Raw genomic sequence first — 24,588 nt, 5'->3', positions numbered from 1 at the left:
CCCTCATGTCAGATCTCCCTTCAGCCTGGCCGGGGTGGATTAAAGCTTCTGGGGGAAAACACCCCAAAAGATGCTACCCCCCCACCCCAGGAAAATAAATAGGGAGGATTTCAGCAGCCGTGCACGCAGCAGGAAGGAAAGCTGCGGGCTGGGGCCAGGTCCTGCCACCCGCAGTCCATTTTTTCGCAGCGCTCCGCAACGCTTCAAATGGAAATGAGCTGCGTTATTAACAGCTCCACCGCTAATTACCATCCGAAGCCATTCATTACCCTGCCAGCGCGGCTGCTGGGGGACAGCAGCGCAGTTATTCCACGCTGGGGAGCAGCGGGGTGGGAGAGGAACGGGAGTGGGACTGGGGGAAGAACTGGGTAAAAAAAACAGGGAATTGGTGAAGATGGAGAAGAGGCCGATGGCAGAGGCTGCAGAAACCCGAGCCCTGCCCTCCGCCTGCCCCGGCTATATTTTCTTTCAGCCGCTGAATGCGGGAGCAGCTCGGAAAGTTGGAGCAGGCGATACGGGGACAGTCGGTGCCCATCTGCGCGTCACATCGGGGTGGCTCAGGTCTCGGGAGCACAGCTCCGCTCTGACCCCAAACCCTGACCCCGCGCCCAGGGACCCCTGCTGTGGGGCGAGCCCCTCCACCGAGCTGCAGCACGATGGGGCAGAGCAGGAATTAAACCCCCAGGGCACCAAGAAACCCCTGGGACCCCAACCAGCAGGTCCAGGAGCTCAGCCCGGGGCTTTCCCCACAGTTTGGGGTTTGTGGGGTACTGGGGCCTCCTGGATGGGAGCTCAGCCTGTGGATTGATCCGGGAGCTGCTGGACCTGGCTGTTAGTTTTTTTTGGGGATGAATGCTGTGTTTGGTGGGGGTGTGCTGCTGAGCCTGGGCTGCTGGCTGTCCCCGCTGACTGTCCCCAATGTTTTGGGGGTGCTGGCTGTGCCCTCCCCCCTGGCCTCCCAGCCATCCCTTATGAGCAAGGGGAACCAGAGCTATTCCCAGCGCTCTGCTAACAGCACTGACGCACAACCACGTCACCCTAACGCTGTGCCCGTGCCCTGAAGGCACCAGAGGCACCATTTCCCCACAGAAATGCCCCCAAAACACTGTCTCACTGCAGCACCCCATAGGCAAAGAGACCCCACCACCCGCCTCCCCCCCCGGGCTCTTCCCTCCCCCCCCACCCCCCCAGGGGACAGAGGACACCCGTGTCTTTTGGCGTTGTTAACATTTTTTGGTCTTTTTTGGTACTTTTTGCTGTTCAGCCCCACAGCACCCCCTGACCCCACAGCCCCCCCCCCCCCCCCCCCCCCCTCCCCTCAGGGCCCGCCGGGCGGCAGCGGGACCCTGGACAGCTCCCGAACTCTCGCGAGACTTGCGGGCGGCGCCGGCGTGCGTGGGGCGGCGAAATCTCGCGAGAGCGCGGCCGCTGCGGCAGGAGCGGCGCCGGGCGGCCGCCGCCACCCGCGACGGGCCCGTGGGGACGGTGAGGGGCGGCCACGGCCGCGGGGGGGCCTCGTTTTGTTTTTTTTTATTATTATTTTTTTACCACGTAGCCACGGGGGGAGCCCGCGGGGTCGCGACACGCGTGGGGAGCCCGCCGGCGACGCGCGTGGGGGGCCCCACTCGCGACTGTCGCGATATGACGGGGGTGGGGAGGGGGCTGAGGGGGTGTGGGGGGTGCTGGGCCCACCCCAGCCCGCCTGGGGGACACGCGTGGGTGTCCTGTCCTCACCCCCCCCCCCCCCTCCGTGGGTTCTCCCCGCCGTGGGTGCCCCCTCCCGTGGGTTGCCCCCCCCTCCGTGGCCAAATCCTCGTTAATGAGGGGTTAATTAGGATTAATGAGGGGTTAATTAGGATTAATGAGGGGTTAATTAGGGTGTCGGCGTGGGCGGAGGGAGCAGGGTTTATCCCGGAGATGAGGCTGTGGGCAGGGAGCTTGGGGACCCTCTGGTTGCAGCCCCTACCACAGGCAGGGCCGTGTCCTCTTTTGCCTTTCTCCACATCCCGCTTTATTTTTCCCTCATTTTTCTCTTCCCTCCAGCTTTTGTGCAGCTCCCGGCTCCTCTCCAGCTTCCCTGTGGAGTTCTCTCAGCTGAGAGTGTGCCAGCATGGCAGGTACGGGGTTTTCCACGGGGGCTTGGGGTAATTCCTGCTAGGTGACCGTTCTTGACTCTTTTTTGGGGTTTTTTCTTTTCAGAGAAAGCCAACAACTTCCCCCCGCTGCCCAAGTTCATCCCCTTGAAGCCATGTTTCTACCAGGACTTTGATGCGGAGATCCCGCCGCAGCACCGCACCATGGCCAAGCGGCTCTACTACCTCTGGATGCGTGAGTGTGGGCTGTCCTCCGTGCGGGCTGCGGGTCCCTGGCCCCAAAACACGGACATTGCTCCCCCTCCTGCCCCCTGGGCCTTTGTGTCTCCTGCCCAAACCCTTTAGGGACGGGGCAGGGGTGCAGCATCCCCTGGATTTCCCACCATCATGGTGGAGGACTTGCTGCCAGCGAAGCCTTTTGGGTTTCCTTTGCAGCCAGGGGCTTTCTCCGCGGCCCCAAGCTCCTGGCGACCCCTTTGTGGGCTCTCAGAAGCCCTGACCCTCGTGCCCACGTCCAGCGTGAAGCCAGATGCGTGGGCTGGATTCCTCCGAGAGCCTTGCCTCTTTCTCTCTGCATGCGTGTGCCGTGCTCAGTGCTGAGAGCCACTGCTCTTCTCTAACCCCTTCAGCTCGCCCCGGTCTCTCTAACATCCCCCTGCATGCCAGGAGGGCTCTTGTAACCATTCCACAAAAAGGAGGAGGGAAGAAAAATAGTTGTGCTTCCTTGGGGGAGCTGTTTTGGGGCGTTAAATCGCCCCCCAGCTCACGCCTGCTGGCTTTTGGAGCTGTGTGTCCAGCCAGCTCTGTCTCCAGAGCACTTTCCCCCATCTCGCCCATAAACGTGGGCAGGATGAGTCCCCTCGGGGGGCTCTGGGGGGGGTCGGAGCTGCCGTAGGGTTTTGGGATCACGCCGCCCTCCTCGTGCACGCTACTCTGCTCCCTCTGCGCGTGTGTGTGTGTGTTTGCAGTGAACAGCATCACCTTGGCGGTGAATCTCGTTGGCTGCCTCGCATGGCTGATTGGAGGCGGCGGAGCTGTTAATTTGGGACTGGCAATTCTCTGGCTCATTCTCTTTACGCCCTGCTCCTATGTCTGCTGGTTTAGACCTATTTACAAAGCTTTCAAGTAAGTGGTCACACCTGAGCCTGGCTTCTCAAGGTTTGTGTTTTTGTTTTTTGTTTTGGAAACTTCCACGCGGTGCTTAGCTTGAGGCACTGCCTGAATATTTGGGGAATTTCTGCTCTTCCTGGCCAGCCTTCTAGCTGTACTTCCTAACCTTTACCATGAGGCTGTTTGGGGGAGCGCCGTGTGGGCAGAGCGGCAGGGAAGGAGGCGCAGGAGCTGACGGAGCCCTCTCTTGCAGGACAGACAGCTCCTTCAGCTTCATGGCCTTCTTCTTCACCTTCATGGCCCAGCTGGTGATCAGCATCATCCAGGCCGTGGGGATCCCTGGCTGGGGCGTCTGGTAAGGACCTCGCTTCTCCCACGGGTGCTTGGGCACCCAGGGGAGGTGTTTGTGCGTGGTGGGGTGGAGAAAAAAGGGGGAAGCTGCCTCTCGGGGTTTTAACATCCCGGGCAGCTTCTCCCCTTGGGGGTGCTGAGCGTGGCGGCTTCCATCTCCTTGCAGCGGCTGGATTGCGGCAATCTCCTTCTTCGGGACCAACGTGGGGTCGGCCGTGGTGATGCTGATCCCCACCATCCTGTTCACGGGGATGGCGGTCTTCTCCTTCATCGCCCTCACTATGGTACGATGGCGGGGTGGCGGCGGTGGGGCGCTGGCCGTGTTGTTTTTTTCCCCTCTTTCTAACCTCTTCTCGGCTCCAGGTGCACAAGTTTTACCGGGGGAGCGGCGGGAGCTTCAGCAAAGCTCAGGAGGAGTGGACCACGGGCGCCTGGAAGAACCCGCACGTGCAGCAGGCAGCGCAGAGCGCGGCGATGGGGGCGGCGCAGGGGGCCATGATGCAGCACGAGACGCAGTACTCGGCCACCCCCAACTACACCTACTCCAACGAGATGTGAGCCGCGGGGCTCCGTCCGCGGGAGGAAAGCACTGGGGGGGAAGGAGGAGGAAGGCTGAGTCGAGTTCCTGCAGCTGTTGCAGAAAGCCAGAGCGAACCATCATCTTTCCCTGTTCTCTGTAACAGAACCTACTCTTTTTTTTTTCCCCTTCTCTCCCTCATCACCTCAAGCTCCTTCTCTTTTATTTCTCTTTTATTCCTCATTCTGAAGAGGCTGTGAGCTGCCCTGCAGGACTCTTGCTGTGCGTGATAGTACGTGTACATTCCTGTGTCTTCTTTTCCCTGTGAAGTAGTGCACGGTGGTGACTTTTTAATTACTGTGGTGATAGGTGTGTGTTAGAACTACATCAGCCAAAAGCCCCCCCCCAAAAGGGAAAGATCACAAAATAGTGACCAGCACCCATCTCCCCCCTAAATAAGAGCTGAACTACAGGTTTCTGACGTGTGAGTTTCCTTTCACTTGGTAGAATCCAGCCATTTGCCAGTGTCTCAGCAAGGGCAAGCAATCCTGGGAATTCTTTTCTTCTGCTTTTTAACTAGCAGGTGGCTGATTTAGCCATTTAAAAAAAAAAAGTTGTTTTAGCTGATTTTTAAAACAGGAGAGAGAGAACCCTTCAGCCCTGCTGTTGACATGCTGGAAGCCAAGAGATTCCTAATCCAATCCCTGGCTCAGGATCTCCATCCACCTTCTCTCAGTGCGTGGTGTTGTACATGTGTAGTTTACATTTTGCTGTGGAAGAGCAGTATTATTTTGGTGTGGCTGCAGGTGAGAGCTGCTGTGTGCATGGGTGCGTGCGTGTTGGGGAGCGAGGACAGGTTTTCTCTGGGGGCTGAGGCCAGCCCGGTCCCGTGTCCTGGACCTGTTTTCTAAAGGCTTCTATTTCAGAACTAAAACTGGCAAAACCTGGCAGAGTGTCTCTCCTGGGACCTATTTTTGGTGCAGTCTTGCCACCCCACATACAACCAGCCCCGCCGATGCTGTAAATAATAATACTTCTCCCTGTTGGCTCGCAGCTCTTTAGGGAAGCTCTGGGCTGGTGGGAGTGACTCCTCCTTGCTCACATTCCTAAGCAGTGCAGTGAAACTTGGCTGCCTGGCTCTAGTAGGGTCCTTTGTGAGAATGAGTCCTCCTGGTCCACCAGCCCCCAAATCCTGCCCAGTTTGGGGAGGTTGGGCTTGCAGGGAGGAGCTTGCAGGGAGGCAGCAGGGCTCAGGGCTGGTTTGTAAATGGGAGCAAATGGACATTGTGGGGCAGGAGGAGGGAAAGCTCCTTCTCAGAGATGCTTTTCAGACTCTAAATGCACTTTAAACAACCATTATTTTTTTCCTTCAAGTCCTAGAAAAGCAGCCCAAAAGGGAATGCAGCCCTCTGGCTCCAACCCCTCCTGCCCCACAGATGCCCCAGAGATGCTGGCACTGCAGGTGCTGTGCCCCTGCCTGCCCCCCCCAGCAGTTTGGCAGTGCCAGGATGCGAGACCTGCCCACGGGGATGGCACCAAACTGGAATTTATCTTTTATTTTTTTTCCCAGCAAAGCACACCAAGAATAGTTTCCTTTTTAAGAGTATCACTTCAGTCATTTGGCAGTAGGTAGTTGTCTCTTGACAAGACTAAAATGCAGCTAATGATAAAAATGCCTGTCTGTGTATGCGTGTATATATATGTATAAACTGTAAGGAGAAAAGTAATCCGTTGCTGAGCCTATTATGTACTTAATCAGGTTTAAATATTGTGCAATTCATTTCTAGCTAGCCTAAAACTTACTATGCCAAATCATGTGCTCTGTCATCCATGTCTGCAAAATAACAAAGTGATTTCAACCTCTCGCGTTTATATCGAGCCGCAGAAATGATAACCTGTAACGCGCTGTAACTAACAGGCACTGCTTCAGCACCTCACCCTCCTCTCGAGTGTCTCCTCTGTGCAAGCGGGGCCCCTCGCTGGCCCCACACGCGCCTTGCCCTGCTGGAAGCTGGCTGTGGCACCACACCAGCCCGCAGGGTGGTCATTTTTAATTAGCAGCTGTGTTAATGGGGGAGCAGCCTTGGTTATGAGCCGTGGCTTGTCTCCCCTTCTGCACTGATTATTTAATAACAAGAGGGGTGGCCACCAGCTGGCACTTGGCAGCTGCACCAGGGGAAATTTGGGGAGGCTGTGCACTAACCCAGCTCCGCTCTGCATTTGGGGTGCCAGGAGTAACCCTGCACCCCGGGGCTCTGTCCCTGTGCCCCTGCTCTCACTTTCTCCCTGTCTGCTTTTCATTTTAACCCCTAGCAGTGAATTTTTAACCTCTAGCAGCCAATTTTTAACCCCTAGCAGTGAATTTTTAACCTCTAGCAGCCAATTTTTACCCCCTAGCAGCAACTCCTCTGCCTGGGACATGCATCAACCGCCACCCCGAGCCAGCGCTCCTGCTGGGGCTGACGGGACGATGCTCACCCCACAGCTCAGGGTGTTGGGGTGGGGAAATACATCTGGCCAGCCTGCAGCTGCAGCAGGGCAGGGACACAACGACCCCCCCGGGGCTGGGCTGCCACCAGCAAATAATGCACGCTTATAGCGCCCGGGGCTGGGCACTGATAACGGGGAGCCTTGGGGCTGGGAGAAAACGGGGTGTTTGTGGTGCGGGTGACCAGAGCGGGGTGCGGCGTTGCCCCACGGGGCCCTGAGGTTGTGCTGGGGTAAATCTGTGTTTTTGGGAGCCCCCTGAGGGGCCTGGGCCTCATGGCGGCGCCGCGGGACTACATTTCCCAGCGTGCCCCGCGCTCTTCCGGGTTGTGCCCCCGTTGCTAGGGCGGGGAGCGGGGCCGGGCCGCGGGTAGGCCGCAGGTAGGCCCCGGGCCCTCTCCCCGGTCTCACCGTCTGTGCCCTGCTGCCTGCCAGGCTCCTCCCGGCCCTTTTCGGCCTCGGCAGCCGTTAGGAGCGGTTCTCAGAGCTAAGGAGCCGGTAACGCCGCTGAGGGGCCGCCTGCTCTGTGCGCCCTTCGCGCTTAGCTCCCCCCCGGGCTGTGAGGGGGAGAGGAGGGAGCGGTGCCTCCAGCAGCCCTCACGGCCTGTGTCCTACAGCTTGGGGGTGCTTCGGTGAATTAATTGTTACTTAATAAGAGTTTTCATCTCTGGGCAGCTTGCAATAGCTTTAATTTTCATTAGTTAAGCATGTGAAGCGTTGCTGTGGTATCAGACCACCCTAGCTGCTATGGACACTGAGCATCCCCTTCTGTAATTTCTCGTGGTAAGCAGTGCCTGGAAGGTCAAGCTGAAATTGTGCTCCTGTCCTAGCTCTTTGTTTATTTGCCCTTTTTTTTTTTTTTTTTCCAGTCACATTGACAAACCCCAGGGGCCTGAGCACAACGTATGAATTCCCAGTGGAGCGTGGAGAAAGGATGTGCGGCTCCCTTCGTGCCTCAGCTGAGGGGCTGAGGCAATTAGTGAGGATCCTGGTGCTTGTGCCTCTCGGTGGCTCAGGCTCCTGAGTAGCTGTTGCCTGAGCATGATCTGAATCGCCCCGTGAAGGATCCTAAATTAAACTTGGATCTGAGTGAGTTCTGGGAATGACCAAGAGGTAAATTTTCTCCAGGGAACCCAGCTGCCTCACTCCAACGTCCAAGCTGGTGCGTAAAATAAAGCTGGTGTTAAGATTTTTTCCTTCCTCTCTTTTACCCAAAATGCTTCCAGGTAACTTCCTCTGAGTAATGAGGTTAGTTTGACTGAATCCTGCTGTGATGCCTTCACTAACATACAGTTTTCAGATGTTTTACATAAGAGAGTTCGCTCTTTGTTAGTTTCAAGACTTAATAGAGACGTTCATATGGATTCTGTAGAGGAGTGCTTTTCTTTGACTGAATACTTGTGAGTGATTTATCATTAGTGACTTATCAGCGTGGCAGAACACTCAGAGATGGCAGAAGAGCATTCTGAATCATCTCTGCTTGCCACACGCCTTCAAAAACAACCTCTAGGCCTCTAGGTAGCCTTGGCTGGCAGTGGGGGATGAGTGAGTGGTTCTGGCTTTCACATTCCTACAGTGTTTGCACATGGTGGCTGGTTTGGTTTATGTTTTATTCACAGTTTGGGTCTTTTTTTGCCCGATCTACACAGAGTAATTCCTAGTGCTACTATAAATATGCATTAATATGATGGGCAGTACAGCTCTAAAGCTTGCCTGAGGCCCCCCAGAATTTTTACTTCCTGAAATGTCTCCCTGCGTTTATTCTTCTCCACAGAGTGTGACGGGAGCACGACTCAGCTGGACTGCGTGTCTTGCCTGCAGTCTGTACCGTGTCCACCACACGAGGGCATATTTCTGTTCTGGGGGCTGTTGGCTTTACCAACAGCAATCGAGCTTGTGTAATTTCTGGCATTCTGTTTACTGTTGTCCCAGAGAACCTGTAAGTAAGGAAAATGGGAGGAGTCCGGCTACTCCTGTGCTTAAAGGGGTGCCAGTACATAAAAGCTTTGTGGATCAGGGCCTGAATGTTCAGCATCAGACTGAGTTGCTCTGGGTCCTGCATAGCCCACGCTTAGACCTGTGTCTTTGGGAGTACTTCAGGAGTACCTGCTGTGCAGGTCTCAGAGCTAAAATTCTTTTATGTTTCTGTGCTCCTAGAGTTTGACTGGACCATGGAGCCCTTCTCACCTCTAGAACCAAAGGCAGCTGCAGAAACGGGTTCGTCTGTGCCAGAGAAAAAATTCCGTGTCCTGGTGGGTGTGACTGGCAGCGTGGCTGCCCTGAAGCTGCCTCTCCTCATCTCTGAATTGCTGAAAATACCTGGGGTGAGTAAATCTTATCGGTAGAGCTGGTGCTATCCTGGTTTTTTGGTTTCCAGGAGAGACTGGATGGCATCTGCTGAAGTGAAGAGTTCCATCTGGCCTTGAGCCCTTTAGTTTGAAACTTGGGACAGGTTCCTCCTGCTTTTAAAAATCAATATTTCTTTTCATATCATTTCTTACTTCTCTACACTTAAGCTTTAGCTTGAAATTAGGTTTAAAGGGCAGCGACTATTCCTAGATACTTCCCCGTGCAGCCCTGGCTGCAGACACAGGTGGATGCTTTTTGGAGGTTAACATTTTTAATTAGGACCCTGCAATTTTTGGTAGCTGAGACATGGGTTTTACAAAGAGGGACACTGCCGTCTGACCAGCAAAGGGCAACCAGATCCTGTAGAAACAGGAGATACAAGCCAGTATGTGTGTCTAAGCATTTTTATTTATTTTTTAACTCGAGTTTGTTGTTAGGAGTAACAGAGGTGTCCAGCAGAGGCCACTAGCGACTAGAGTCAGGGAAGGAAGTGTGGTAACTTTTGCTTTAGAGTGAAGGTAGGGGAAACTGTAGAAGCCTGGAGCTTTTAAGAAGTGAAGCGTCTGTTTTGGAGCAGCAAAATGAAAGAGGAGCAAGAGTGTGCATTAAATATTCACGGCTCTTGGTTACAGTACCTGCTGAATGTCCTTTCAAAATGATTTTGACCTGAAATAGTTACTGAGGCCAAAGGTCCTAGCTTGGAGCAGGGGGGTGAAGCCAAATGGTGCTGAGGAAGTGGGTGACCAGCCCAGAGCCAGCTCCAGCCGTCATCCTCTTAGCAAGGGATGCAGGGCACGCATCCTCTGGTCCTCTTGCCTTGGATCCACTTCGCTGTGGTCTCTTTTCCCTTGCTCCTGGTGCTGGGGATGCCCTTTGGAGGTGGCAGGAAGAATGCAAATGGTCTGCTGTAGGAATCGAGATCAAGGGCATTGCTTCTCTGTCGGCTTTTGATGCATAATTAACAGCCACAGATGGCTGGTCCTAAATTCTGTGCTCTGTGACATCTGTTGGAGGCCTTGTGGCCACTAGTTTTAGGCTGTGTTGCATAAAAAAAATAAAAGATACCGGTCTCATACCCGTTTTGTTAGTTAAATTTATTTGTTTACTCATTTCTGATGTCATTTTGCTGCCTGATATAAAGCATGGTGGGTGAAGTCAGCATAATTTCTCCATCAAGTTTAAGGCCTGCTGCATTAAGTGACAGAGCAGAACTTGGAGAAGCCATTGGTGAGAGCAGGGCAGAGGTGGAGGAAGGCTTTGGTACCAGCAGAGATGCAGCCAGAGGTTTGAAATGAGAGTAGTTTAAAATTGTCGTTTCTGCTAAAATTATTCTCAGCCAACAACTTGGTGGCACAATTTCGCACACATTAAGCTTTAACATGTCCTTGAGGGTGATAATTGACACAGCTACATGTTACTGTCTTTTAAGCTCTCTGAAGATCTGGAAATCAATAGGGCATCAGCTTACGCTTTTCAGCTTTTTACCCTTGCCTCTTTTTTTTTTTTTTTTTTTGTGAGGAGATAGCACGTGGCACGTTGTCAGGATGCCTGGGGAGCTCATGGCTGTGCTGGACTCACACACGTTGTCTCAGCCTGATCCCTAGTAATCTGGGTGGTGGCCTGGCAGGAAAACAAAGCCAAAAAATCACATCGATGGGATATCAGTTAGTTAATAAGAAAGGAGAAAGCAAACTTCTTTTGGGTGACAGCTATTGTTACTGAAGCTTCTGGATGTCATCTGGCCTTGGAGGTTTGAAGCACGTTGCGCAAGTTTGTGAGTGGGGCCAGAGAGATTTAGAGCTTAAGCAGAGGGATATCCACAGTCAAACAGAGGGTGTGCCAGGTAAATAGAAGGAAAAACTATGTAGGCTAAAACAATCTTGAGAGCACTGATCTCTTTCCAACATAGCTGGAGGGACTTGAAACACTTGCAGAGAACGAGGGATCCAGGAGCCCACCCCAGCTGAAAACCTCAATCAGAGAGGATAATTAAACTGCTAGAGCAGCTTTCCTGGGGGAGTGGTGGAGTTACCACCATGCACAGTCCTCGAACAGCCCCCTGCTGTGCCCTGCCTTGTCGTGGGTTGGACGCAGTTCTTGATAGCCAGCCATTTCCTGGTCCTGGGCTTCAGCTTTGAAGAAGTAGGTTTTTATTTATTTATTTTTTTTTAAGACCAGAGATGGTTATGAAACTGTCTTTAAAAAAAAAAATTAAGAAAAGCAAAGTGGATTTTTTTGCATCCCTTAGCCTTTTGACCAGGTGTTTCTGGTCTAAATTAGCACATTTTGGATACTGGCACAACTGAAGCAGCAAGGTACAAAATATGTCATGGGGTTAGGTGCAGCTGCATCACCCACAAATCCTTGTATTGTTATGGCTCTGTAAGTAGGAATAGCACTAACAAACATTGCTGGTGAGAACTTTTAGCACAGATGCAGCCTACTGGTGTCATTTCAGAGAGCAGACAAACCCCTTTAAACTCTTTAAAATCATTAAATAAATAGTATCTTGCAGCCTGCGAGGTTAACACCTCCTCGAAGCCCAGGGGATGGCAGAAGGCAGTGTTAGCACCTTCGATGGCATCGCTGCTTGGCTCCAAACAGCTTTCTGCAAGGTGAGGCTAATACAGATGTGACGTGGTTGATTGCTGTGAGCGTGATCTTCACGTTCACACTCGAACGCCCCAGAAATGCAGCCGTGGTTCTGAGCTAGGACTGCCCAAAAAGGAGCAGGCATCTCATAGGAGCTGGGAGCTGCTGGTGTAACTGAACCACAGTGTGGGTGGTGCCATGAGCTGTCTCGAGGTGCAGACCACAGTCAGAAGGGGGTGATAATGAGGAAAAGAATTATTTCCTTATGGTTATCGGTGGTGTGAGGTGCATCAGCAGCCACTTCTGGCACCTGTCAGAGGCACAGCTTTGGTCGTGGGGCGTGCAGAAACTGGGGCAAATTCCACTTTTTCCACCTGCTAAGATTCCTACAGGAGGAAATGAAAGGATCTCCTGTCATAGGCACCTTGGCACCTCCTAACTGTGTGTGTCAGACATCCAAGGGACGTGCTGGGACTTCCCCAGTGCATGCCATGTACCTGAAGGCTCAGCTGGCTTCCCATAAGGCAGGCAGGTTTGGCTAAGAGCTGGGAGAGAACCCTCAGGCACTTTAGGCAGTCTCCTTTTCCTTGTGTGAGCTGCAGGAGCCCTGTGCTGTGACTGTACCTGCACACAGCTTTTACTGTTTCCAGCATCTTTCCTTGATCGGCACAGCAGCTGCAAGGCACTGCCCCAGCTTGCTGCCTTGGCTGGAGCAAGGGGGGTTAACGTGGTTGTAAAAATAGTGCCTGGTAGTCTGTAGCTACCTCCCTGCCTTTGGTGGTGCCTCCCTTGTCGAGAGAGAGGGGCAGGGGTGGAAGAAATCGAGGCAGAGAGAGAAATTGAAGGGAAAAATGTAACAAAGACCAAGAAATCATGCTTGTTGTTCCAAAGCAAAGGCTCTGCCTGGCAGACAGGATGTTATCACTTTCGTGACAGGCATGGTGGGCACAGGTAAGCTGACATCCTGCTGCTTCACAAACGCCCTGGGAAGCAGGAGCTTTGAGCTGTTGCTTCTTGTGGAGCCTTGTTCTGCGGGGATGGGCTTGCTCTGCCCTGGTGCTGCCGGGTCCCAGCTGCCAGGACCCGTGGCAGCTCAGCACCGTGCTTCCTCTTGGCTCCGAGTGTGGGAAGAGCGATCCCGCAGGGCCGTGCGGGCACGTCACCCCTTTCTGCGGTGGCTGAGGGAATCCACCGAGGCAGGATGCTCTGCTGCTCCCTTCGGCGGGCGTTTCCTGATTAAAGGGCACCTTCATGGCGCTGCGCTTTGCTGCTCCGTGCCGTCCCTTTGAAGTTCTGCCTCTCGGTTCCGCGCTTGCTGCTGTCCCGGCCGTGAACTGGCCGTGTGAACGAGTTTGGCAGGCGGTGACTAATCACCTGCCTGTTGCTGGGTGGCGATGAAATGAGGCTTCGGCCCCCGTGAGCACCTCCAGCAGCCTGACCTTTCTGCTCGGGGTAGGTGCGGTTAGAGCACGTGCACGCAGCAGGGGAACGTCCTCTGCGGACCCACGAATCTTTCAGAATCTTTGCTGCTTGAGCCCTCCTGTGCAGGATTGGCCTCAGGGCGTAACTGTTGGTCTGTCTTTTCGCTTTCTGCCTAGGTGGAGGTGAAGGTGGTCACTACTGAGAGGGCAAAGCACTTCTACAACCCCCAGGAGATTCCTGTCCCCCTCTATAGCGATGAAGACGAATGGCAGGTGAGTAGTGCTACCTCTGGAGAGGGCAAGGGCTCCTCTCCTGTCCCTTCCAGCCTCGTGTCTTGTGATTCAAGTTATTTCATCATGCACTTGGGCCTTCTGCTTCCTGCTTTGACCAACGGGTCCTGCTTCAGCAGCAGGCAGGGCTCACAGAGGTTTCACTCCGTTCTTCAAGTGCTGAACAGCAAATCGAAGCCTTCCTCCGCCTTTCTTCATGAGGGACCACATTCCTTAGATTCTTGGCCGAGGCTCACCTCTTTGTTGGCGTGCTGCATGCTCTGGGGCAGGGCTTTCGGAGAGGTGAGCGAGGCCGTGGCTGCACCAGAGGGTTTGGTACCGCCCTAGCAGGCTTGCAGCAGGCACTGTGGGTAGAAGTGGTCTCTCACCACCCTGGGCTTAGCAGCTCTCTGCAGCGCTGTGAGGAGCATCAGGAAATGTCAAGAAAGCCACTGCAAAGTGGTGGTGAGGGTGTCAGCTGCTTGCCATGACTCATACTCGTCAGGAAGGCAGCAGCTGAATTCTCCTTCTCGCTGCCTATGCTAAATCTGCCAGCACCACTGACGATCACAAAACTACCCAGGCTGCTTCAGAGCTCAGCTCGGTGTCCGGCTGGGTAACCTCAGCCACCGCTGCCTGCGTGCTGCAGCTTCTTGCTCTGTGTCCTCCAGATCTGCCTGCACCTTGGGAGAGCCCCAAAGCTGGCATGTGCTGCGTCTGAGCCGCCTGTGGGGCCGCCTCTCTTGGGGAGTTTCATGCCAGCAGGGCCTGCTGTGGTGTCCTCCTCTTGCCCCTGTGGTGGGCAGCTGGCTGTAAGAGATGTTCTCCTGCTGGCAGCAGTGTGTGTAGCTCAGAAGGCATCCACGTGGATGTGTGTACATGGAAGGGATCAGTCCATCGTCCTTTGAATTTTAGCAGCGTGCTGTCAACTTGACCTTTTTCACCAGTTTTTCCCCTTGAACCAGTTATGGATGAGCACATCCTGCAGGATCCACTAATAACAGTGGCTGGTGGCATCTTTTTGTCTCTTCTCCATAGAATTATCTTCTCTTGAATATGGTTCTGTTGATGTGCTTTGAGAGATTCTGGGATGGAGAGATGTATAAATGTCGACATTTGTTTTTCTGTACATCTTCTCTCAGCTCTGCAGCACTGATGTGAGTGTGAGCTGATCTCCCCTTTAGCAGTTCTCTTGCAGATGCACTCGCACGCAAGTGTTGCTTTCATGTGGAGGGGAGCAATGGCCAGGAAGCTCTCTGGCTGGTCTAGAAGATCAGCAGAGGTCTGTTGGGTGCCAGGATGCTGCAGCTCCAGGCAAAGCTGTTCAGGGGGAGCCCTGTGTGTGGCCGTGGAGGTGCAGGTCAGGCTCCGTGGGCCTTTGGCACACTGGAAAGGAGACCTGGAGCCTTTATAGCATGCCCTGCTGACACCAGGGTAGCAAATAAGCCTGCTCAGCATGTTTGGGAGATGCTCTATTCTGAAAATAAAACTACAACCTTCAGCGCTTGTAGAAAAAATAAAAGTGAGTGGAAGAGCTGGGAAAGGTGTCAGGGAGCACCGGCTTTCCGGATGCTGCCTTTTTGTTGTGGTTTCCAGTGACTCAGAGAAGGAATAGGTCATGGCCCTGACACACCTGGTGGGGCTGTGTGCTCTCTGGGGATGAAGCACCCGGTGCTGCTTGCTGCTTCTCTTAACGCTGTCCCAGTTGTGTGTGCTCTTAAGCGAGCAGGGACCCCCCTGGGCTTAACTGAGGTTAAAAGTGCCTCTGGGGAGCCACGAGGATGGCAGTGCCTGGCTGGCCAAACCTAATCCCTCCTAGAGGCTGCTCCCTGCTCAGTTGTGTGGCTTTATTTTGTTCTGAGGGTGTTTCCTAACTGAGAAGGGGGGTCAGTTAGGGGTCTGAACCTCTTTAAAAGCCAGTGGATGGCTTCAGAGTGCCTAGAAGACAGTAAAGAGGGGTGAGGCTTCTACAGCACAAGGGTTCCCCAGCAGAGATTCCCTCTGGTTGGGTCCTGTCTGGGTTTGGTTGGCTGATAGGATGCAGCGGGCTTCTTAGATGCACTACGCCTTAAGGGAGCTTTTGTGCTGGGCATCTGTGAAGCTGGGGGATGTGGATGGAGAAAGCTTTTTGCTGGGAGCTGGCCAGGTTGTTGGATGCATAAATTGCTGGCTGTGTGGGGAAACTACCCATTAGCTGTGCTTCCCAAATGCGGCTGGAGGAGGTGGGAAGTCAGAAACGGGAGCGCTGTGGCTGCAGTCCCCAGTCCCCCCGCGCAGTCAGATGTTGCTGGATGTGAGGATACCGAAGCTGAGGCTGCAGTCACTGCTGTGGGCTCGGTGCAGTGCCTGCTGTTTGTTTTGAGGATTCAATAACCTGCATCTTGTCTCCTCCCCAGCTGTGGAAGGGCCGCTCGGACCCCGTCCTGCACATCGAGCTCAGACGGTGGGCCGACCTCATGCTGGTGGCCCCTCTTGATGCCAACACCCTGGCGAAGCTTGCCACCGGGATCTGTGACAACCTGCTGGTGAGTAGCTGCAGCTCTACCTGAGAGCGGCCCCTCAGTTCCCTCCTTCAGCGCTGGTCTGTCTGACCTTTCTTTCATGGAAACTCTTGTGCTTCAGCAGCGTTAAGATTTGCATGTTCTGCTGCCAGTTCATATGCTTGTCTCTCTTCTGCCAACGTGCTTCCCCCGATCCTTTTCAAACACTCATTATTTTCTTCCCTGACCTGTGTTCCTTTCCATTCCTGGGCTATCTTGGTGTCTTCCATTATTTCCCAGTCCCTCTTTTGTGCCTGTCCTGCTTTTTCCAGTGGATGATCCTTCTCTCCTTCTACCTCCACCCTCTCTCTATCATGTTTTCTCTCTATCACGCTCTCTCTCTCTCTCTCTCTCTGACTTTTGAGTTCCTCTCTGCATTTTTTAGATGTAAGCTGGAAAGACACCTGTGAGATCAGATAAAACTGTTTACTTCCTGCTACTTCACCTCCTCCCTCACCTAACTGCATAGCACAGAAATTCAAACATGTGCACACTTACGTACCTTCCAGTTTCAGCTATGGTATTTTATTTAATTTTTTGCTTGTTCAGGCTTGTTTTTCTGGAACTAAAGGTGCTCTGGCTCAAAGACTGATCAGAAACTGTATTAAAAGAGAGCATGCTTCTCAGTTCAGTGAGCAGGAACTTTTGTGTAGCTTCAGTGCCTTGTGTCGAGCCATCATCAGGAAAGGTCATACGGATAAAGCACCTGGAATACCTGCCAGGAAGCTGCAGAAGTGCAAATGCTGCATCACCCCTTAGGTACCTCGTTCCTAAATCCATAGATTTAGGAACAGAGGGCTGCACATCAGCTCTGGCTAGGGAGCCGTATGCGACTAGCTTAGCTGTTTAGGTAAGAAAGAGTACCTACAAATGAGCACAGTACACGCAGAGCTACAGCCCTCGCAGCATCTGGAGATCCAGGGAAGCTTGCTGGAGATCCGGGGAAGCCAGAAAGAGCTGAGAGAGGGACAAGCAACGTCTTGTCCTGCTGAGCCCCCTTTGTACCGTAGCCAACAGAGGAAGAGCTCAGGAAGGGTGTTAGGGACATGGCTTCATGAACCCCTGCCAGTCCTGGATGGTTTTGGGAAGGGAAGAGGTGGCTCCGGTAAAGACAAGCAAGTGCTAGAGGCGTTGGCTAGCAAGTTAGAACAGATTCTGGCAGACTTCCCCTGTGCCACAAAGGGTTCAGATCACAGGGCATGAAAAAGGATGGGCAGCCTGCTCTGAAGTGCTGTGAACCCAGCAGAGCCCCTGCAGCAGCGTGAGCTGCCTGGGAGGCTCCCTCTGCATCCCTGAGCTGGCAGGGCTAGGGACACTGAAGGGCACTGCACTGTTTAAGAGCAACCACTGCTTATCTTTTGAAGGAGATGAGGAGATAGGAGCTTATCTGAAAGCTGTATGTTATTGCGGCCTCAGATGTGAGCCTCTGCAGCACGCAGGAGCTGCTGGGTGGTTTGTAATCTACCAGCATCTTCTGCAGCAGCGCAGATAGCTTCGTGTAATCCTTGTGAATGCTGGAAGCGGCAGCGCTTCCCTTGTCAGCCGTTGGGGATCCAGTTGGCGCGCTGTTTGAGAAGATTGACTTGCCAACTCTTTCTGTTTAGCTCCACAGCTGGCTTATCTGAAGCGTTGCCTGGGGATTTCTCTGTAGCTGATATGATCTGTGGCCACCCCTCAGCTTCTCTTGGTCTCCCGCAAGGGCTGGCTGCATGCATCGCGTTCCAGCGTGGTTTGCTCCAGCGACTGGGATGTCTTGCTTGGCTCTGATCCGGCGTAGGATGGAATCTCTTCTCTTTGTAGCCTCCCTCGTCCTCCTTGCCTGTCAGAGAGGAGCTCTGCTGGAATGTAACACAAATTAGTAGCAGCCCCGTGGACCTGCTCACGGGTTAGTCCAGCTGCACTGACAGATGGATGCGTTTGGCCCTCTCATGATAACCGAGCTGGGAAAGCGCTTCTGTGCAGCAAAGAGGTGAGACAGAATGAGGGAAGAAAACATCTCCGAGCCCAACCTCTTGGCTTCTTTTGCAGACTTGTGTCATCCGTGCCTGGGACCTGCGCAAACCTCTGCTCTTCTGCCCAGCTATGAACACAGCCATGTGGGAACATCCCATCACGGCTCAGCAGGTGGAGCAGCTGAAGGCCTTTGGCTACACGGAGATCCCCTGTGTGGTGAAGAAACTCGTGTGTGGAGACGAAGGTCAGTCCTGTTGTGTGTCATCTGACTGTTTTGCTGCCCGAGTGCCCCTAGTATCCTGAGGGGAGGCGCCCTGTTCTTTCGCCCTGTGACCTGCAAGGTGTTGGACTGCAGAGAGCAGGTGCTCATTGCCAAGGTTTGTATGAACAAGGCAAAACGTTGCCCCGTGCTAGCTGGCACCTATTATTCTTCATTAATCTTCCAGCAGTCTCATGAGACCACCCAAGCCAGGCTTTCAGACGAGCTCTTAGACATTTAAAAGAAAGGCCCATCCTTGGGGAGAGCAGATCAGACAGAAGGAAGGCTCTGTGGTGAGCACTATCAGCCTGGGACTGGGGTGTCCCAGCCTTGCCCTCTGCTGAGACTGAGACATGATGAAAACAGCCCACGGTCCCTCGTCTCTGCCAGGGGGATAATATCTTATCCCTCAGAGCAGCCACTGAGGATAAGCGCTTTGCAGATGTGGCTGAGGGTGTAGCTGGACGTGCATTTACCATGTGTTGTTGTTTGTTGCCTGGGTTACTTTTCAGCTAGATGAGCTTTCCAATCTTGTTTTGGTTTGGGGTTTTGACATTGGGCTTGTGTGAAGTGAAAGAAGGGGGTAGGAAACGTTGTCACACTCTGTTTCGAGTCTTAACTTACGCTGCCAAGTAAAATGGTCTCGCCTGTGTTTTACAGACTGGTTTAAGTGAAGATGTTCTGACTTCTGGGAGGTTTTGAGAAGCTTTTTTTTTTTTTTTTTACAAGCAACTTGGATGAATGGATTCTCTTCTTTCATTGAGATTTCTTTTGGAAAAATTGTGAAATGTCACCCAGTTCCAGCTGTAATAGCAAATGTGCCTGCACAGCAACGCACTCATCCTTTCATTTTACAACCCCAATTATACCAAGATCCTAACCACTCTGTTGGATGCCTCAAAAGGCAGCCTGCAGTGAAGACAGGATATTAAAATCTTCTTAACAGTTAAATTCTAGGGCTGGCTTTCTTAGTGTCTGAGTCGTTAGGTGCAATGCTTCTAGAGAATGCTTTCTTGAGCTGAAGACTAAGAAATATTTACAGTTAGGTAAGCGTAGTCAAGTAACTCAGGCATCAGCTAAACTGTCTTGGACAATGATGTTTCCGCTGGGGTTTTAGACCTGATTACATCAAATTTCTTGCGTACTTGTAATCATGTTAAGGGAAAACGCCCAGAAGAGGTCATTCCACGCAGACATTTTGGCAGAAGTGGAAAGGCCATCTGCCACAGCCTCTTGGTCCCTCGGAGCTTTCCCTTCATCTCTGTTAGCACTTGTGTGGGACCTCTGTCCCCGTGGCACTTGGATGTTTGCTCCCCAACGGGTAACGTGCTTTTTGTGTGGGGCCACGCACCTGAAGCAGAAAGAGGCATCCCTCTTCCACAGGTGGGGCTGTGGGGTGCAGAAGGGCCGTGTGAGGGGACCCGCATGGATTAGAGCTGGACGGCAAACGTGGTTTCCACCTTCTGCTGCTCTGCCCTGTTCCTTTCCTGGGGCTGCCACCCCTGCGGCAGGGATGTGTGAGCCACATGAGAAGCAGCACGTGAACTGCTGCGGTTTGTAGCTCGGAGTGGCAGAGCAGAGCAGCGTTGAGCAGGAGTTACCTCACCGCACCAGCGGGCGTTTGGGAGCTGCTTCACGTTCCGTGCAAACCTGGCTGCTGTGAGAACAAACTCCTGAAGGAGCTCGTGGGAGAGGGGTGGTAAGGTCAGTTGGGGCAGCAGGAGCCACATCTGACTCTGCTCTGCTCGTGCTTCTGAGTCAATTTGCAGCAAGATTTTCCTGTTGGCACATGCCAGGGTTTTCCTGGCAATGTGTAAGAAAACTATGGTGAAGCAGCAATGCGCTCCAGCTCTCTGAAGACCCAAAGTTGTCTCCACCGTTGACTTTTTTTCCCCCCCTTCTTTTTTCAGGCCTTTTACCCCACAGCCTCTTCTTCCAAGCTAATTTCTGTCTCGTGGGTTTTATCCACAAAGGGGTTTGCCCAGCTTTCACCCAAACAGCAGGCAGCAGAGCTCACATCTGGTGCAGAAGAAAAGAGATTCAGTTTGCACCAGTTTTGTCTGTTGACATTGTGGTTTGACTTGCTGGTGAGAGGTTCGCCTTCCTCTGCTCGTGTGACTGGTCTCACCTGAAGTGGGCCAGATCCTGGCTGCCACCAAGTTTCTGTATTACAACCTCTACCTGATACATGTTCCTTGGTGAGTGAGTGGCTTTGGGTGTAAGGCCCGGCAAAAAACAAGTTAAAATAACAAATGAAATCAAGTTGACAATTAAAATGCTCCCTTGACTGGGTAGCTAAATGTAACCTGCTGGCTGTTAGCCTTGATGATGGCTGTGTGCTGTGATATAAGGAGGAGAGCTTTGCAGCCTGTGGGCCTGCAGCAATTTACTGTTGCAAAACACTTCCAATCTGCTAATATCTTCATCATCCTTGGCCGGGTTTCTAGAGCTTGGCACGCTGGAAGAATTTTACCTGTAGGCACGATCTGTGCTGTAAGACAGGCAGTTTAGCAAGATTTTTTCTCAGCTAAACCTAAAGATCCAGCTGTGAATTGCCAAAGACGTGGAGGAAGTGGGTCATGGAGGACAAAGGCGGGCCTTGAAGGGTGTAGCTCTGCCAAGCCGTGAGGCGGCAGTCAGGGAATGTCTTTTGTTTAGCAGGGCTTGTCAGACACAGCTCCTCTCGAGATTAAGAGGCCCGAAGCACCCAAATCTGCCTGCATCTTGTCCGTAGGGTGCTTCAGGCCTCCTGGGATTTATAGGTCTGGAAAAGGGGGAGTGGAGGTTGGATCTTACTGGGTGTTTCTTAGGGAAACTCAGTTTTCTTGCCCTTCCAGAAGTATTGCTCTTCACCCCCAGTCTTCACAGTTCTATCCAGTTACGCCTTCTGTCCCAGACAAGGCCCCTACTGGAAAACTGCGGGTGAAGTCAGAGTCAGGCTGTGATCTGCCCAGAGAGAACACTTCTCTCTGCCGTTCTGAACGGCCTTTCCCCTTCCCCTCCATCTTTCCTCAAGTTGTTACTGTCCTTTGGAGCCTGCTGTTGGGCGCTGCTCATCTGTACGCTCACTAACCCCGCTGTGTAAATGGACCAGAAAAAAAAAAAAAGGGAAACAAAACCTCCCCAAACTAATTTCAAATAGCAAATAAAGCTCATGTTATAAATAATTAGAGCAATTAGCCAGCAGAACAAAGGACCAACAGAAACTCCCATCTTTTGAATCTTCTGGAGACACGTGCTGGTGGGGAGGTATCCCTGCGCTTGCCTCAAGCAAATGACAGGAGTGAACAGACTGAGTTCTGCGAGCGCATGAGGTTGGATGAGATGATTTAGTGATCTCTGGCATTAAAGCTTTCATTCTAAGCTTTAAAAAAAAGTCTTTCAGAAGGAAGCAACAGCGCAGTGTAGATTAGATGTTCATCTGGCAGCTAACCAGCCCAAAAGGAAAAGCTTTTACATTTTGTTCTGTTCAGCACTCGCTCTTCTCCAAGAATCACTCCCAAGAATCAAGCTAGTGCAAATCCAGGGCAGCTCTCTGTAATGTGGGGCGAACTGTGGAGTCACAGGAATGGTATGAAATCAAGCTTTTTTTAAATAGTCACAGACCATTTCAAAACAATACCGAGCACACGCAGCATTTGCACTGGAGGAGGGAGGGGAGGCAGGGTGTTCTGTTACCCACGTGCTTTTTTTGGTCTCTTTTTGCACACTTACTCCTGGGGTAGTGTGAGCGGGGAGAGCAGCTCCCTGCGCGAGGGTTAGGCGCAGTTGTCCTTGGAGATGATTCAGAACATGAGGTACTCATTAAGGTCACATGAATTGCCTTTTGAGGTTTCCTGCCTCCCTCCATTCACTGTCTGAGGAGCTCGTGCTCCTGCTTAGACTTGTGAGGTGGGAGCCAGGCGAAGTCAGCCTGACGGCTCCTCCCCGATGGCATTCCTCCGTGCCGCAAAACCCCTGCCCAGCCGGCAGGCCCGAGCCCATCCTGCAGCCCCCACAGCTACTTTCTGTGGGGTGAGTCACAAGGAAACACACGGGGCTACCGAGCAAGCTTTGCCCTGGCCTCGAGGTGTGCTCTGCGTTGCCTCAGGGCTGCCGAGTGCGGAGGGGAGCAGAGGTGGGGCGGGGGCAGCGTGTCCTCGTGCTCTGTCCGTGGGCTTCACCCTGTGTGTCTGGCCCTGCCCTGCAGGTCGAGGAGCCATGGCAGAGGTGTGGACCATCGCCGAGAGCGTGCGGAGGGTCGTCGCGGAGCGGGACCTGCCGGCGCAGAGCTGACTGCTCGCCCTGCCGATTGCCTTCCTGGGGACCCGAAGATAAAGCCAACAGGAAACCCAGCCGAGATGGCGCGCGGCCCTGCAGCGGGCTCCCCAACCGAAGGGGCGCAGCAGTTGGCTCCCAGCTGGTGCCAAACCGACGTCTGGTGCCTCGCTGCAGACTTTGAGAAACCAAGGCCGAGCTCACGCTGCTTTCGTGTGGGAAAACTCTGTGGTATCTCGCAGCGAGGGAGTAACGTTCCCCCAGGCCCCGCGGCCTCATGTTTCTCGTGTGATCCTTTCTGAGGAGGCTCAGAAGGAGCTGCCCGTGTGTCCCGGGTCCAGTGGTACCCCTGGGGCAGCTGGAGAGGAGGGGGGCGATGTGCCAGGCCTGGTGGTGGGAAGCTGGGTATGGGGACGTGCCCGCTCTCCAGAGCGTGGTCTGTGGCTGTGCTGCCTTCACCTTTCCAGCAGGAGTCACTGTCCAAAAAGCATTCCCCCTCCGGGAGCTTAATACCAGGGAGCTTTTAATTCTGCCCCCGAGGAATTGCCTCTTGTAGCTGCTTTGGGGGTGTCCATGCCTAACATGGTTGCCTACGTGTGCTGTTTTTTATCACAGACAGGGGAAAAAAAATGATGGAGAGGAGCTCCCTAGTCCTCAAATCAGCCTTTGCCCTTTTGTGTCTGCTGACCAGCTTGGGATGGAGAAATCAGAGGGCGAGCCAGCCTGGCACCTGCCCCCCTGCGTGCTGCAGGCAGGAAGTGTTTCCCAAGGGAGGGGAGTCACGCCTTACCTCTGACAGCGCTCCCCGGCTTGAACATTAACAGGCTGGCGTGGGGAAATTGGGAAATCCTGTGACCCCGCAGACCCGAGCAGCCAGGGCTCCCCCAGTGCAGCCTTTCCTCGGAAACGTGGTCCTGCCCCTGGGGGGAACGGCGCCGGTGAACACGTCGCCGCAGCTCGGTACTGCTGAGCCAGAGTTTATTTTTAACTAGGCCCAGCCAAATTTAAGGCCTTCGGTACAGAATGTGCATCCTGCCTGGGGGGGCAACCTTCAAACTGCTGCGCACGAGGGAAGGGGTTATCGGGGTCTGTTTGCCCTCCTTATCTATTCCCCACAAATAAAAACCGCTGAACTTTCCCGTTTTGTCTCGTCCACTGACCAGGAGCCGGGGCGTCTGAGCTTCTAGGAACAAAGGCAGAAGGAGCCTGGTGTGAGCAGAGCTGCTGGCTTGCGGGAAGGGCCGTGGCAGTGCCACAGTTCCCAGCTTTTGCCTCCTGGGGTTGTGCCAGGCCCCACGGGTGCTGTCTGGGGCAGTTTGCTCATGTGGGGATGGCGAAAGCCGCCAACACGTTGCAGGTTTTTGCTTGGAGCTTCTTGATTTCCATGAGGTCTCTGCCTCCTCCTCACAGAGCAGCGTGTTCTGGTGCTTGCAGCTGACGCTGGACACTGCGGGCTCTCCTCTGGCTCTGCTGTGGGTATGTCACAGAGTTAGGGTTGCTTATCCTCCCTGCTCGTCTGTGGTTTGGCAATGCAGCCACCCCCTGGTGTTCCTCACACGGTGTCAAAACACCATGGCCTTGGTACAAACGTTCAGCTGTTAGGGAGCTGGTTTGCTGCTCCGGGCATTCTCCCCCTATAAAGAATATGTAATAAAGAATATGGTACACAGCATGAATGCTGGTAAGTCAGCAGAAATGGGATAACCGAATTTGCCCTTTTTAGACCCAGTTTGTGCTGGTAGCACACAGATCTGGGGCTTGTGATCACAGCACCCACCAGTTGTGGATTTGCAGGGGGAGAAAGAAGCTGATAAGGAGACAGTGTTGCTGCTGGGGCTCACCCAGAGGCTCAAATTGTGGCTTGCAAAGAAACGGGAGAGCCTTGAACACAGAGAGTTACTTCTTTGTCCTGCAAATGTGTGGAGCAGCAGTGAAAAGGTGTGTCTGAGCAGAGCCCGAGGGCATGACGGAAGGCTTCAGGGTGGCTGCCTGGAAAATGCACAGGGAAAGACACCGTGCCCAGGCTGTGTCCTCTGGGCTGCAGGAACAGCTGGAATCTCACCACTGCGTGATCCTCTGCAACTGCTGCTGCTTCTGGTGGGAGGCAGGTCGTGATAGCACTGCAGGGAGGGATAAAGGCTGCCAAACCGCCTCTGCTCCGGGGCAAACATCAGAAACAGTTCAGTTCCTCTTTGGAGGCGGAGGGCTGAAGCAACGCCGCTTCCACCCATGGCGCAGCCACCACCGTCCCCACCCATGGCAAGGTATGTGCCAGCAGCCTCGGGGCAAAAAAAGGCTGGATCGGGAGTTTTTCCTCCCTGCAAAAGCAGCAGAAAGAGCGAAGCGGTGCTGGTGCTGCTTTGTGGCCAGATCGCCTGGCTCCTGGCAC

General features: G+C 53.5%; 2 protein-coding genes across 3 annotated transcripts; both read left to right on the top strand.

Moving 5' to 3' along the window:
• Positions 1-1,377: 1,377 nt before the first annotated feature.
• SCAMP5 (secretory carrier membrane protein 5) lies at positions 1,378-7,565 on the top strand. Its single transcript, XM_068695238.1, has 8 exons — positions 1,378-1,485; positions 2,044-2,117; positions 2,200-2,328; positions 3,062-3,218; positions 3,457-3,558; positions 3,721-3,838; positions 3,918-4,108; positions 7,428-7,565. The coding sequence occupies exons 2-8, from the start codon at positions 2,111-2,113 to the stop codon at positions 7,465-7,467; spliced, it is 744 nt and encodes a 247-aa protein (XP_068551339.1). The 5' UTR covers positions 1,378-1,485; positions 2,044-2,110; the 3' UTR covers positions 7,468-7,565.
• Positions 7,529-23,336, top strand: PPCDC (phosphopantothenoylcysteine decarboxylase). 2 transcript variants are annotated; one of them, XM_068695240.1, is made up of 6 exons: positions 7,529-7,671; positions 8,716-8,882; positions 13,098-13,193; positions 15,587-15,715; positions 17,759-17,927; positions 22,132-23,336. In XM_068695240.1, the coding sequence occupies exons 2-6, from the start codon at positions 8,730-8,732 to the stop codon at positions 22,215-22,217; spliced, it is 633 nt and encodes a 210-aa protein (XP_068551341.1). In that variant the 5' UTR covers positions 7,529-7,671; positions 8,716-8,729; the 3' UTR covers positions 22,218-23,336. The 2 variants fall into 2 exon arrangements, with proteins under 2 accessions (XP_068551341.1, XP_068551340.1); XM_068695239.1 differs by having other exon boundaries at positions 7,580-7,720.
• The last annotated feature ends 1,252 nt before the right edge of the window (positions 23,337-24,588 follow it).

Source organism: Anas acuta, chromosome 12 (genome assembly GCF_963932015.1).
Source record: "Anas acuta chromosome 12, bAnaAcu1.1, whole genome shotgun sequence".
Classification (NCBI taxonomy): domain Eukaryota; kingdom Metazoa; phylum Chordata; class Aves; order Anseriformes; family Anatidae; genus Anas; species Anas acuta.
This window is presented reverse-complemented; position numbering and strand designations above follow the sequence as displayed.